The sequence below is a fragment of the Pleurodeles waltl genome, chromosome 10 (genome assembly GCF_031143425.1).
Source record: "Pleurodeles waltl isolate 20211129_DDA chromosome 10, aPleWal1.hap1.20221129, whole genome shotgun sequence".
Lineage (NCBI taxonomy): Eukaryota > Metazoa > Chordata > Amphibia > Caudata > Salamandridae > Pleurodeles > Pleurodeles waltl.
Window position 1 is genome coordinate 301,478,307 of NC_090449.1, and position 15,838 is coordinate 301,494,144.

General features: G+C 45.5%; 1 protein-coding gene across 1 annotated transcript in view; it reads right to left on the reverse strand.

Moving 5' to 3' along the window:
• LOC138261488 (coronin-7-like) overlaps positions 1 to 15,838 on the reverse strand; it is a 1,075,977-nt gene that overhangs the window by 35,172 nt on the left and 1,024,967 nt on the right. Inside the window, exon 28 of the mRNA XM_069210466.1 lies at positions 6,816 to 6,900. Coding sequence (XP_069066567.1) covers positions 6,816 to 6,900 — 85 coding nt within the window. The remainder of the gene's footprint in view (positions 1 to 6,815; positions 6,901 to 15,838) is intronic.

The following is a 15,838-nucleotide window of genomic DNA, read 5'->3' on the forward strand; positions in this document are numbered from 1 at the left end:
AATTAATAAGGCAAAACCTATAATTGGAGGAAGTGTGCATGCCTGTGCGCAGTAATTGTGCCACTGTTCATCAGTAAGAGGTGGCGCTTTATCTAAGTCACATGCCAATTTGCTCTTTGGAGTGCATATTAGTGCTGAAGTCTGCATTCCCGCATAGAGCTGCATTATCAACTTGCGAGGGGTTGGGGTGGTCAGAGTTGCCTCAAGCACCTACAACATGGGCTGGGCATTGGGGAAAAAAGTATTAAGCGCAAGATATGCTTGTAATTGACAGTATGTGCATGTGTCAAGTAAGCTGGTATCTCGTTCCAGAAGAGTCTACTGTAGTGAGAGAAAGGTTTCCGACAGCATATATGTCACCCATAGATGTAAGGTTCAATTTAAGCAGTCGGGAGCCTGTTCCCGGATCGTCAGAGATAGGGAAGACAGGATGTCCAATGATCAACATGGCAGGGGAAAAAAAATACTCGAGATATGCTCTGCGTTGGGGCTTATTCCACACCCACACCAAACATGCCACAATATCAATCTGTGCTCGCGGGCGTCTGGGGGTCATGAACATCGCCATCCAGAGGGGACAGGGCACAGCATGATCAGTCTCGGTGCGTGTGAGCAAGAAATGAATGGGGAAGAGCCAGAAGTGCACAAAGTGAGCCTGAGCACAGAAGTAATAAAGATCCATGACTGGAGCGCCCAGACAGCCATGCTCAAACAGTCTAGGAAATCCCAAGCAATAAGCGGGTGCCCTCCGGCCCAAGCCAGTGAACTGAGGCTTGATTTATGCTGGCGACGGAAAGGCAGCAGAAGTGGTAGATTAATGAAGAGATATAAAAATTTAGGAAGAATCACCATTTTCGCAATGGAGACAATGGGAGTCGTATCCAGCTCTCAAGTCTGTCGTCCAACCACGTGAGCAGTCATCCGTAATTGCTTTTCCAGAGCTCCTCAGTGTCTTTGCTGACACACCCGAGATCCCTGATAGGACTGTCTGCGTAGGTAAGCGGGAAGTCTGAAGTGAAATGGAGCGTTGGTCAGTCAGTGGGAAGATGATCAACTTCACCCAATTTATCTCTATACCTGACAGCCCCCCAAAGCTGATAAATTCTCTGATACAAGGCACTAGATGTACTTGCGGATCTCTAACACAGAGTGTAATCGCAAACTGAATGGGAGACAAGGGGCAACCCTGTAGGGTGCCCCTCATCACGTCTCATCACGTCAAAGGGCACAGTGATGTTGCCATTGACACACAGGCGAGCCACTGGGTTGGTATAGAGCAAACAAATTCATTTCATGAAGGTGGGGCTCAAGCCTATGCGTGTAAGCAAGATGAAGAGATATGCCTATTCAAGAGAGTCGAACGCCTTGGTAGAGTCCAGGAAGACTGACCTCCATGGCAAAGAAATTGGGATTGATAGTCCGGAACAAAGCATAGAATGTACATAGTTTGTGTGTTGTTGATCCTTTTCCTGTTTGAGGATAGTCACAATGAGGGCTTTGCGCAAGGATGCCTGTAGAAATCTGGGGGACAACAATTCCTCGTACATGGCTAGCCGATACAGAACAATCAGGGGGGCATCCTCCTTATAAAACACAGCATTGAAGCCATCAAGGCCAGGTGCCTTTTCCGGAGGCATGGATTAATAATTTTGACAACTTTTTTTGCGGTGAAGGGTTCATCTAAATACCTCCGATGGCACTCATCAAGCCATAAGACTTGAATGGAATTGAAATAAACTGAGAACTCCATGGGGTCTGGGCCATGACGAGTTTGATGCAAATAGGAGAAAAAAATCTGCCATGACTGTACAGTTTCCGTGCCTATGTGCAAGTTAGCCTGATCATCATGAAGTTCTGTGGCATAGTCGCTCACCCAAGGCTTGTGTAGCAGTTGGACCAGTGATCTACCCAGTCAGTCCCCTTAACCAAAGCGCCTGGCACATGCCTCTCTACCAAGATAATGCATCTCCCGCTGTGCCACCTCTTGATATTCAGATATCTTGCTACAGATGGATGCACATGTAGCAGCGTGGTGACCTTTAAAGAACATAAGTTCTAGTTCCCTGATTTCTTTCTCCAAACGCTCAAGGTTGGCTTGCAGAGATTGGAGAGCGCCCACTTGCTTTGCTATACATGCATGGTCCGACAGCATCCTGGCTAGATAGGAGATGTGGTCTGTCCAGGCAAGTGCATCCTTCGATACCAGCCAGAAGTCACGAAGAATGCGCCGCACAAAAGCATGCACCCTCCTGATTAGTGTGCCGGGACCGCCAGAGGTCAGGTAGGGGAAAGTCATCCATTATTGTGCATAGCTTTGCTGCTGCACAGGGGTGATGATGTCTGGTATCACTGGATCTGTTTAAATCTGCATTCAGCACTACACTGAAATTCCCCAAACGCCCCCCCCCCCCCCCCACGTCACCCTGGGACCGGGCGTCCCAGCTAGCCGCCAGACGTCCGTCTAGAATTGAGGGTCATCAAGAGTTGGGGACATAGGCAGAGAAGTGTAACTGGGTGGTCTAGCAAGATACCAGACAGAAGGAAACTTCTGCCCAGTGCTTCACAAATAACTCCTTGTGTGGTCGCCATGGTAAGCCTGTTTTGGTAAGGATCGGTAGGTACTCCACATCTATAATTGGAATAATAAGCTACATGTTGTTCCCTAATCCACCCTGAGCACAATTGGGCATGGGTTTCCTTGGTTAGGTGAAGTTCTTGGAGGAAGCAGGTATTTACAGCATGCCATTGTAGATAGGCAAAGACCAGATGCGCTTTGCGGCGGTCATTTAAGCAACAAATATTCCAGGTAAGGGCTTTAATGCAATGCATGATCAGTTGTTACTAGGTAGTTAAAGTGTTGTGTACCTGCCGTGTATGTGTATATAAAAGACTGCTGAGTGACAACGAAGAGTAAAACAGTAAAACACAGTTAGCAGCCCCATGACTACACTGAACGCTCAAGTAGTAACTGCCCACCCGCCACCCACTTTAAACCACTCCCCGCCCCACCCCCCCACCCCCAACAAATGGTCCAAGTACATATTTCCCGCCTTAGCAGAGACCCCCAACAACAGAACAACAGTAAAAATAGACTCATCCCGGGGGCGGCCAAGGGAACAGGCTATTCCTAGATCGAATAGCTGGGTGGGCGGAGAGGTCATCCCAAGGACATCCCGTCCCACCAGGGCTTTGTATCGCTGACCGATTGGCAACATAAACTAGGAGGAAGAGTGCTGTCTAGCAGCCTGGGGCCAGTTCTGGTGGGGTGCCCCCACATCTTCATTCCTCCCAGTCTTCCATTCCACTATGTCCTTTGCTGACGGACATATCAAGCAGGAGGAGACCAGTTTTACAGCATCAGAAAAGGGCCAGTCATATCACTCGATCTCTAGGCCATTAAAATACAATCAATCTGTGATGCTAGGATGTGCTCCATCACGTTCCATGCCCTTCCTGCAAGTCTCATATGTCTTCAGCGGAATAGTCTTGGCAACTTGGTAGCTTTCTTGGGGTCCGTAAAAATAAGTGTTTTGCCAGAGTAAGTGATCTGTAACTTTGCGGGGCATAAGTGAGTAACTGGCACCTGTGTGCTGGAGGGCCCTCAACCATCAGGAAATCTCTGCTCGCTGACTGCACTGACTGTTAAATTTGGGAAAATAAAGATCTCTGATCCCCCGTACTGGAGAGGCCTCTCTTACCTCACGAGGCGCAGGGCAATATCACGGTCCCGATAAATAAAGGCTTCGGCAATGAAGGGAAGGGCCCCAGGAGGCATCCAGGGGCCGAGGGACCTATGGACCCGCTTCACCAAGAATGGGAGGAAAAGACTGTGCCAAGGAGTGTGGGCAGCATATCTTCCACGAAGTCTTTCATTCTGCCCATTTCTGTCGACTCTGGCACCCCCAAAATGCACAGATTGTTCTGCCGAGAGAGCGGGCTTCTAAATCTTCGTTCTTATTCATATTACTTTTAGTACCTTCTGATTGCGCAAAAGCTTTTCCCTATATGCTGAGCTGACGTCTTCCGCTTTGGACGTACGTCGTTCCAGTTGGTCCAGGTGATCATCATACTTGTCAACCTTTTCTTTCAGCTGATCAAAGCAGTCAGTGAGGAGGTCAATTTGGTTATTGATGGTTGTCAAGCTCTACTTCAAATCCAGAGACATGGTGTGAATATCAGGGGAAGGGGGCGCACCTGCAGTCTCAAGCGACCTCTCGCTGGTCCTGGTGCGGAGACTCCATGGCACGTTTGTTGTCGGTTATCAATGGAAAGTGTCCTCGTAGCGCAGGTGCTCACTGCGCGGCTGGGCTAGCCAGGCCCCAGATTGTCTGTTCCAACCACATTATTAGCAGCGAAGGGGGGTAAATCCTAGCAGCTTTAGCCAATACAATGTGGATAACTGCCATCAGTTAACCAGCGGAGGGAGTCGCAAATTAATCTCAGAGTACCCACTATTAGCGCATCAGGCCCAGCATCTCAAAAAGTAACTCACTTGAGCGGGCCCTTGCTGTCCAACCTGCTCGCTTGTGCTCAGTTGCGTTCTGACTCGTGGTGGATGGATCCAGCAGGCATTTAAGATACAGTCGAGGGTGCACTCATTCGCGTTATACATGGTCTTCACTAATCAATCCTCAGGGGCACTAACTCTCCAGCACGGATAACTGTTATTATTCCCTTGCAATGTTATGGGAGCACTCTACTGACTTAGATAGCATTATTCCCACTGGTTTGTACATAGGACCGAGAGTTCTAGTAGGCAGTATCATGCAACTGTTTCTAGTTATCTGGGTCGGAAAACTCTAGGTTGGGTAAGGTGGATACATCCAGGCACTGTAAGTTAGGGTTGTTAAATTTATTTCTGGTTGTGGGAGCTGAAAAAAGTAGCCTTTGTGAAAGGGACGCTTTTGTGAATACCGCACCTATGCAATGTGAAGCATTATTTGAAGAGCATGAATCAAGGGCTAAGTCTGCAAGGTTAATTTGACCAGAAGGTTTTAAGGCAGGCGGGTCTACACTTTGTGGTAAATCCAAGGATCTCCCCGGACTTAGATCTATTCCTCTCTCATTCTCGCTCCCCTGCTCACGTACCTTGATGCTCGCTACACACACTAGCTCCTCCTCCTTCAGCATGTCACCAGTATAATATATCTGTAACATACTTTACTGTTTTTCCCTGATTATTATTTTTGTTATGGAATGAAGTCAGACTGTTGCTTTACGTATTGGGAGTCTCTGCCCAGGATAAGTTAGATCTCAGAAAACAATTTGGATCAAAAATATCAGCTAACAGCTTCTCTACAGAACTACATCTAAGAGTAGGTGTACAAGTAGTAGTAAATCTCTTAAAACTTAACCTGTTCTTCATGAGAGCCCTTGGCACAAAACTGCAAACATTTACCATAGTCAATTCTGTAACTCAAAGCTGCATGCACTCAACCCACAACATGTGCAGCTTAACTGCGAGTAAATCAAATGCACACCGCAATTGCAAAATATCAACATGCCATCCAACATGGGCTGAGAGTGCATTCTTGTTTGCAGAGGTTAAACCAATGATAAAACTCTCGCCACAGGGACTGCATCTTACTGCACCTGCAAAACTAGGGCCTTGCACATTACATATCTGCATTTTTATTTAGAGGAGTACTGTAAATAATTTTTGATGTATATTTTTACTCTGACATTGGCAATTGCTACCTTGCTCGTTAGTCTGAGTTAACAGCATTGTGCAGGGGCCATGTATGTTACCTTATTTTCGCAGGAATACTTTTCAAGCCTAAATACACTTGCAAACACATTTCCAGTCCCACCTAGCGACACATTCTTATCCTAAGGTTGGGAACCCCACAGTCTGATATGGCATTAGCATTCAGTAACAAAGTCGAACAGTATAGAGCAGAAGAAATAAGGAATCTTGAAACAGCTTTACTCCATACACAAATGGATTAAGCAAAAATGTATGCTGGTAGACATTGGTAGCTGTGATGTACACTGTTAGGTCTCCAGGTTAGCTCTTCCCTCTTGTGTGACACTGGTGAACCACTCTTCTTGAACACTCCGCATCGCTTCATGCAAATCTCACATACACACATTTAGCACTTTGAAGAACTGAGGTCCCCATATCCTCTCAGGGTCTATCACTCCAGTCAGGGAAGAGAGAGTGACTGCCATTGTCCGATAGACGTTACGAGGAGCAACTACTACATGCTGCAAGTGCATAATCAAAGTTTACAAAATGACAATTGCACACTGTGAGTACTTTCTCACAGTAACTCGTATTCTAAGGTATAAAACTAAGACTCAAGCTGGGCCACCATAAGTGCCTGGGCTAGCAGCAGTCCTATAGCAACCAGGAAGCCCGTGTGCATGGTTTTGAACCCATCGGAAAAATCAAGTAGAGAGTTGGCATCCTGTGTTTTCAGTTTACAACAACTGGCCCACTGTACGATTATTAAATTCTATACCCCTTACATGCCAGATTGAATGACAGTTTCCTATGTATGCTGTGAGCATGCCCTTCCAAAGACAGGTTGCAGATATGTTCCTTATTTTGCTTCAGTAAGACTAAGACACAGGCACACTACAGATGGATCAGCAATAAAGTCTTCCCGATTGTCACTTTTAGTGTGTTTGCTAATCTTTACCGACTGGTGTTTGTCGGTAATGTGCGTACCACCCACTGAAAACAGATTTGCCAGCAAGAGAACATTTGTATCTGTTTATATGTACCTACGAAGGACCTACGTGCATACAGCCCTGTTAGCTCAATACGTATCCATAGAAGATGCAAGTGTGAAAGGTGGCTTTATGTTTACCTGCAAACTCCTGGCGAAGTGCTCGTGCAAAGGCCCTTCCCACCACCTGGGCTCCCATCACGATAATTTGTGCCAAATATCTGGCCTGTGGAAAAGAGAAAGACACAGTAAAACATGTGGAATTCAACCATGCTTTTTTGCTGCAAGTCATCCATCACTTGATTTCCAACGTACGTTTTATTGGGTCTCCCCTTTATCTTTTACATAGGTCCAGGGAAGGCCCTTAGTTTGTAGGCGAGAGAACAAGGGCAAGACATTGAGAACACACGTGATCACCGACTGCTGACTGAGAAACCTGGTGCCCTGTCCTTCATGTGGCACACCTACTATCCCTACTAATATCATCCCTGGACATCCTGTCATTCTGAACATGGCAAAAGTCTCTTCTTTTCCTGGTGTACCTAAGAGCAAGAGAATCTAGAGTTGAGAGTACATTCAACTACCCTAGATCTCTGGGACTCTGATTTCAGACATTCAGTCCTGTCTTGGTGTTTATTTGTTGCTTGTTACCCTGAACTATTTGTTGTGTGAAGTTTAATCTTTATATCTGTTGTCAAACCCTTCCTCCAACACCTAGCCTGAATTTTTCTCCTCTTCCCTCAAACAAGCTACATTCAATCTACTCTGTTCTTTAGTTTGTCTGTGTACCTGTATACTTGCATGTCATCATATGCTCTGTGTAAAGCGCTCCAATACAGACCGGTGCAGCGGCACTATAGAAAAACAATTACTGGGGGAAATAGCGAAGAAACATCATCTTTTTGGCATTACAGACTGCAAGGGGCCCAAAGGTTCCAACGGCTTCAACTAGAATTCTTAACAGGTCTCCTCTATATTCCCTAAAGCCTGGTCACAGTATGCCTGTCAGTGAGTGCTGAAAGGGAGTTCTTCTAAATGACAGTGGAATTAACATTTCTGCTCACTTCTTGCTGTAAGCTTATCAAATACGGTTTTTAGTTTGAGAACAACAATGTTAAATAGACACCAGCAGCATTCCACTGATGAAAACAAAATGTGTTGCATAAAAGAATACATGGGATTGATGTGTTACGCCTTAAAACTGCAGGATGTTTACCATCAGTTAAACAATAATCAAATAAGTAAATTAAAAAAATCTATCAAACAAAACAAACATCAATCATGAACACAATCTAAAAACCTAACAAATATACATTAAAAAGGGAATGCACCAACTTCATCCAGTGCACTTTATGTACACCTTTAGTATCCACCCACTTTGCCTGGACACTTCTCTTCACTGTACATTTTCAAATAATTGTTGTTGCTAATCGCCACTATACTCAGCAGATGATTGTCAATTGTTGTTGAGAATATGACAAACACTAGCAAACATTTACGAACCGTTTTGTAAACAACGTACAAAGGTAGTGTAAGAGAGAATACTGCTCCAGTCACAGAACTGGTAGAGACTTGAGATTTTGCAATACTGTCTTTTGAGACAAAAGCAGACTTAAGCCTCAAAGCAATGGTTACTCGAACCAGGTAATACAAACCACAAAGGAGGAGTGAAAGGTCATTTTAATGGTCTGTTAAGTCCAAAAGCACAGTGCAAATCGAAAAAACAGCGTCAGCAATTGTCCTCAAAAAGCATCATCCTGCACACATAGGTCTTCACCTACATATGATGGCATGTTTCATCATGGGACCCACTCCCATCCAGAAGTTGTTTTGCGACAGAGATGTGATCCCACTTGGTGGGGATCTCTTGGTTAGGGGGAGGGTGACACGTAGTCAATCTGGCCACCGGTTTTCATTGTATTGCGAGTCACTGAGCCAAGCAACAGAAGAGGGTGTCTGGGTGAAAACTAATTGAGGCTCTCCAAAGTATGGAGAATCTAAATAAAAAAAAAAAGACTAGGTGAAGTTGTTAGTGACTGCTGTCACTCTTTGGGCTAGTCTTAGGAGAGTCTGGTCAAGAGTCTGGGCTCCCCAGGTACCCTGAAGTATCTACAAGATAGTTTGTGTGCCCCGTTGCAGGAATCCGGAAAAAGGCCGACTTGTTAGATGATAATATTTTATAACTCTGGTCGGTGTTGTACTTAAAGACAGGGGGAAATTTGTCCAAAATCAAATATTTGCAATTATCATCCTCGGTGAGCGCACACAAAGAGAAGTTGCAAGCTCCAGGGGACGGTGAGACTTGATTGCAGCTCCCAATGCTTAAAAAAGACGTCAAAAGGTGGTACGAGCTGCTGTGTCAGGCTGAAGGCCAAACGTTATCCCAGTCCTACAAAATGCGGGCTGGATGCCTGTCGAGTGACGAGCTGGAAACTTTAGGTTAAGTATCCTTCTGCATTTTATATAATGCTGTGCGTCCTGCTGCGCGCAAAATAAATCATTTGTTCACATTATTCAGGGCATACTGGCCTCCGTATAAACTCTTGAAGTTCCCTATGTCCGAGAGGTGCTGTAAGAAGTGTAACCATCCCCCAGCAGACGACTTGCACATGTTTCGAGAATGCCCAGGTTTGAAAGAATTTTGGGTAATGTAGTTCCGTGATGTCTGAAATAGCTAATAAGGAAGTTCAGGTAAGCCCTTCCTTGGTTTTGTTTGAAGTATCACAGGAGTCAGAAGCAGCACTCATTAACTGGAAGGCAATACATTGCTTTACTTGATACTAATAGACATTATTTTCAAAAAAAGTATGCCCCCCCCTTCAAAAGATGGCGATTTGGATGATGCAAGTGAAAGACACTTGCTTAACGCACTTTAGGAATGCAATCATAAGGATAAATCCAACTTATGGCTCCTAGTGATTGAAAGGCTTCAAGTAAGACGTGTGGGTACTATGATTTAGAACACCTAATGAGCTCTTGGCATCTGGTCTAGAGCAACGGCCCAAAACCCCAGACGAAAGGAATAGCTTCCCCCTTTCCTTGTGTTTGCACGGCTATTACTGATGACCAGGTCAAAGGGTGTGGCGATGAGGGCAAAAACAGAAAAGACTAATTGAGGCAAGAGGCAAAGAGACTATCCCAAAGGCATATATGAATATTACCCACAATTTCTTTGAAGGCATAATACACAAGGCATGTGGGTATTTTCCAGTATTCGAGTCTTTTGGGCCGCTACAACCACAACCATCGTTCCAATCACATACTTAAATACTAATGGGAAATCTTGCTCAATTTTACCAGGGGCTATAATTATACTTGAAATCTGTATATCTGTTACCTAATTTAGACTCCAGTAGGATGTTGCTCTGTATGTAGTTAAGATCCCTTTCTTTCATTACTGTTGGTTTTGTTAGCCATCAGATGGGATGTTCAAAGGTTCTGCCTCTGCAGTCTCATTGCAGCCACATCCAGAATCCAATGTGGTTTCTAAATTCTTGCCACTATGGTTCTTTGTCGTGGAGGCTAGTAGCTTGGTGGGAATTCGTTAGGGCCAAATTTTCAAGGCCTGGAGGAATGGGAAGAGGTGTAGTAAGTGGTAAATTTTACTTATCCTAAGCAACACTTGTTCACCTTTATATTCCATTTAAGGTCTCCTGTGCTAGACACTGGAAGCTGTCTGCTGATGAAAAGACTTACTGTCAGCTTAGCGTGGGCTTAGAGCCTGCCTATTGTTTACCACTGGTTTGCTTTATTGTCATTCACAAGTCTGCTTTTTATCAATATGTGTGGGATTTACTTCCTCTTGCCTCTGCCCTGGAGTATGAATGGATTACTTGTGTCCTCCACTGATCACTTTTGAAGCACTACTTCTCTGTTTTGGTTAAACACTCCAGGAGTGTATGTGTTTTCCAGCTGTCTCCCTCGTGTACTGGTGTAACCCATCCACCATGCTCCATGTGCTCTCTCTCATCGGAGTGCTTCCCCCGCCACACTGTGTTGCTTTTGCCATGGTGTGCTTCTCTCCCACGCTGCTTTCCCACCCAAAAGCTCTGTGTTCCTCTCTCTTGCCTGTGTGCTTCTCTTCACCCCATATCCCCCGTCCCTCTGACCTGTGTTGCTTCCCCACCTATTCTTAAAATAAATAAATAAAAAAAATAAGGAACAAACTTTTTCAATTTATTTATTTACTGATCCAACTCAGATCGGTAAATAAAAAGAAAAAAAAAATGCTGGTGTAATGCTGCACTCACCTACAATATGTGAGGGGGTGGACATGTTATGCCATTTTTTTTTAGTTTACTCTTTAGCTTTGCTGCACAGCATCAGGGATACTGCAAAGCACTACTAAAAACAACTGGCAACGCCAATAGATCCCTAAGCGAGACCCATTGACTTTGGAAATGCTTGATGCATTTATTTCTACTTGCCTTATGTTGCTCACTAACAGTTGGTATGAGGTTAGTTCTTTTAGTTGAAATATATGCTTTTTGTTATATTTTGACTTCTATAATAATCCTAATTTATGAACTGGTTTTAACTCTTAGTCATTCTTGCTCTACCACCTAAAGACTGGATTTGGCTTTTGTTTAGTTTCATTTTGTTTCACCCTCTGATGCCCCATGTGGGTATTGGTGTGGATATTCCATTCTTTGATGAGTGGAATGGCAGCCTCTCTCTCTCTCACTTAGTGTCTTCCCTGATTTCTGTTAGCCATTTCTGTCAGTCTTCATAAAAGATGTATTGTGCAAGAAGCAAAGGGAACATCCAAGGTAAATCCATCAAGACAAGCTTGATGCACGAGATGCTGGCAAGTAACTCATGGTATCCCCTTGAATGTTTATAATAATCAGGAACTCCCTTGTCTGGGCCCTTAATTGTGCAGTTTTTCATCAAACTAAGAATTTTGTCTGTAGGCGTCTGTCACATTTTATGGACTGATTGAAGACGTTTTGCTTCGTCTTATGGACCAGTATCTGTGTACCGCAGGAAATAATGTGTGCACTAAGGCGCCATCTTTGGAAATCTATAAGGTTCTTACTGACCGGAGCCTTGGTTTTACAGCCATTACCTTAGCAGGATATATCAAATATGGCTCAATGTAGATGCAAAAGCAATCCAATGCTTGAGTGATGGGAACTGTATGCAGCCAACTGGAGGTTGTTCTTATTTTTAGTGGGGCTGGCAACTTCTTGCCACTCGTATGAGAATCAAAGTGTGGCTAAGGTCATCTCTTTTCTCCAGTTGCTCTCGATGTATTTCATCGAAGTTGAAGTCCTGTAATTGGCTGATTTTGTTTGAGGATTGTAACCTTTGGGCCAAGGACACTAGGCCTGTGTAACCTGGAGGTCATCATATGGCTATAGATCCCCTGTGTATGTTAAAGCTCAAAGGACTCACTCACACGGCTGATCATGCTGGCTTGATTTTGCATTTGCAGCCAGAGAAGTCGTGGTCTATTATTTGATTCTACAACCAACAAGGTTTGATCACAAGAGTCTTTTGTTTGACAATTCTGTTCAACATTATTTTAAAGTACTCAAAATTAACAGTAGGAACTGGGCTAAAATAAATCCTCCAGATTTCTGCCACTCTGTTTCCTGTACCAACTGAGCAGCTTCCCGTTATGACCATGTCTTTAACACTTAGCTCATGATAGCTTCAGACCATATAGCACCTCTGAAGAGAGATACTAGATCAACATGAAAAAAAACTGGCTCATTCGTTTAATGCACACTTTGCACTGTATTTGTGGTCTCAGGATCTCTTGCCATGCTTGGCTACACAGCAGTATTCTTTTATATACTTTAAGTGATTTTAATTGGTTTGCAAAGCTATATAGCAGTTTCGTCTGATGACCTCACTGACTGGTGAAGTCTCTTCTTGGCAAAGGCAGTGCAATTAATAGGTACTACTGACAATTATTTATTGATAATCGTCATTATTCAGAATCAAAGTCATCCTTGGCAGTCTTGGCTGACCCCCCCCCCCCTACCCCACCCGCCACCCCCCACTAAAAGTGGCTTATGATGACCATGCTGCGATATAATGGAAGAAAAAGCAGTGAAAGAAGGTGAGGCCCTTATGAGGAGAAACAGGAAGCCCTCCTAAATTATTGTAAGAGGCTGGGTCAGTTTATGGTGTACACCTATAGTGTGGCAACTTATACTGAGTCCAGCCAACCCTTAGTGATAGTGCATAGGTGTCCGGATAGCAGAAGCTCTCTAGGAAGCTGAGCTGAGCCTAAATCTTATCCAGCAGGAATGTAAAGCACTTGCAGTTCCACAGTGATCAGAGTAACTTATTCACAAGAAAGAACCATACAAGTGTCGCAAAAAAAAAACAAAAAAAAAAACTTTATTACAGCACTACTACTGAACTAGCATTGGTTTATCTCCCTTTGGAGATAGCTACACACAACATCTATACAAAATAACCATCAGAAATAGCATTAAAATACACAGGGCCATAGGGGAGGGACAAACCATATACTAAAAAAATTGAATGAGAATTAATGACCCCAACCAAAGTAAGTGTGGTGGTTAGCTGGGGGCAGTTAGAAACAACAGAGGTACGTACAGTAAGTGTCTCCAGCAACCAGGAGCAAGTTGGTTACCCATTCAGGTGTTCCATAGACAGAGAGTGCAGTGGTTGGAGTTAGTGGAATTTAGAACACTTCCCAGTGGACCCCGAGGAAACCAGCTGGCAGGAGGGTGCATGGAGAGCGCCCTCACCCCAGGATACCCAGAAGACAGGAGTAACTACACCAGGGACCCAGAAGCAAGGTACTCTCTGAAGTCTGAGGATGCCTCAGATTTTCCAGCTGCTGTCACGACCCATGGACCAGGCCGGTGCAATCCAGGGATGGATTCCGAATGTGGAGGACCTGCAAAGGAAGGGGACAGAGTCCAGCACCCTTGGAGGTGCCCAGGTGGCAATGCCTACCCTCCTGAAGGTGAAGTTCCTGCAAGTCGGTGGAAGAAGAAGTCCAGCTGCAGGGTCCAGGAGCTTCAGAAGATCCACGGAGTCGCCTACGAACTGTCCCTCAACAGTAGCCGGACTGCAGGAGGGTTAGTGACCAGCCAAGTCACCAACACACACTGGCAAATGCAAACAGGAGTTGCGCAAGAGTTTGCAAGGTTTTGGGGACCAGCAAGGTACAGGAGACTCTACCCAGGAGGGGTAGTATGGGATGGCCCTCAGCACACAGGAAGACCAACAGAAATTGATGGAGCCCCCACGAGCGACCCAGTGGCTCTGGACACAGGGAGTCACAAGAAGACCTTAACAGCCCAACAAAACCGAAGCCCGATGTTGCAGAACAGGGGCTGATTGTAGGAGGCTGGCCTGGCTTATAGTGGGTACCTTGTGGTACTTACACCTTGTGCCAGGTCCTGTTACCCCTTATTAGTAGAATAGAGGTGCTTCTAGCAGCTCAGGCTGTTAGAGGTAGCTATAGCTGAGCAGCTTAGGCTGAACTAGGAGACATGCAAAGCTCCTACTATACCACTTATATCATATAGCACTATATCACAAGAAAACACAATACTCAGAGTTACTAAAAATAAAGGTACTTTATTTTAGTGACAATATGCCAAAAGCATCTCAGAGGATACCCTCACTTAGGAGGCAAATGATATACACAAATTATATGTACATAAACCAAAATCAGGTAAGTAACGGTTAGAAAAGTAGTGCAAACAATGTAGAATCACAATAGAATGCAATAGGTAGGAATAGGCCTGGGGTAACACAAACCATATACTCCAAAAGTGGAATGCAAACCACGAATGGATCCCAGGCCTAGTGTAGGTTGAAGGGGGTCGCTGGGAGTGTCGGAAAACACTAAGGGCGTCCAAGATACCCCACCCCAAGACCCTGAAAAGTAGGAGTAAAGTTACCCTACTACCCCAGAAAGACAATAAAGTCGATCTAGGGGATTCTGCAAGAACAACAACTTCCAGCAAAACAGTGAAGACGGATTTCTGGACCTGGGGACCTGTAAAGGAAGGGGACCAAGTCCAAGAGTCACGCAAATGTCCAGTGGGAGGCAGGAGCCCACTAAACCCCGGATGAAGGTGCAAAAGGACTGCCTCCGGGTGGAAGAAGCCGAAGATTCTGCAACAACGGAAGGTGCCAGGAACTTCTCCTTTGGTCAGAAGATGTCCCACAGCGTGCTGGAGGATGCAGAGTTGTTTCCACGCAAAAAGACCGTAAACAAGCCTTGCTAGCTGCAAGAATCGCAGTTGAGGATTTCGGGTGCTGCCAAGGCCCAGGAAGGACCAGGAGGTCGCCCCTTGGAGGAGGAGACAGAGAGGGCAGGCGCTCAGCAACTCAGAGAGCCCCCACAGAAGCAGGCAGCACCCACAGAAGTACCAGAACAGGCCCTTAGAAGATCTGAGGACAGCAGTCGACTCAAAGTCACAAAGGAGGGTCCCATGACGTCAGATTTCAACTCAGCGAGTTGGGCAATGCAGGACGGGGTGCTGAGGACCTGGGCTAGGCTGTGCACAAAGGAAGTCTTGGAAAAGTGCACAGAAGCCTGAGGAGCTGCAGATCATGCAGTATACAAGATTACTGCCTGGGGAGGCAAGGACTTACCTCCACCAACTCTGGACAGAAGGGTCACTGGACTGCGGGAGACACTTGGACCCATCTCCTGTGTTCCAGGGACCACGCTCGTCAGGATGAGGGGGGACCCAGAGGACCGGTGATGCAGAAGTTTGGTGCCTGCGTTAGCAGGGGGAAGATTCCGTCGACACACAGGAGATTTCTTCTTGGCTTCCAGTGCAGGGTGAAGGCAGACAGCCCTCAGAGCATGCACCACCAGGAAACAGTCGAGAAAGCCGGCAGGATGAGGCGCTACAAAGTTGCTGGTAGTCATCTTGCTACTTTGTTGTGGTTTTGCAGGCGTCCTGGAGTAGTCAGCAGTCGATCCTTGGCAGAAGTTGAAGAGGGAAGTGCAGAGGAACTCTGGTGAGCTCTTGCATTCGTTATCTGAGGAATAGCCCACAGGAGAGACCCTAAATAGCCCACAGAGGAGGATTGGCTACTGAGAAAGGTAAGCACCTATCAGGAGGGGTCTCTGACGTCACCTGCTGGCACTGGTCACTCAGAGCTGTCCATTGTGCCCTCACACCTCTGCATCCAAGATGGCAGAGGTCTGG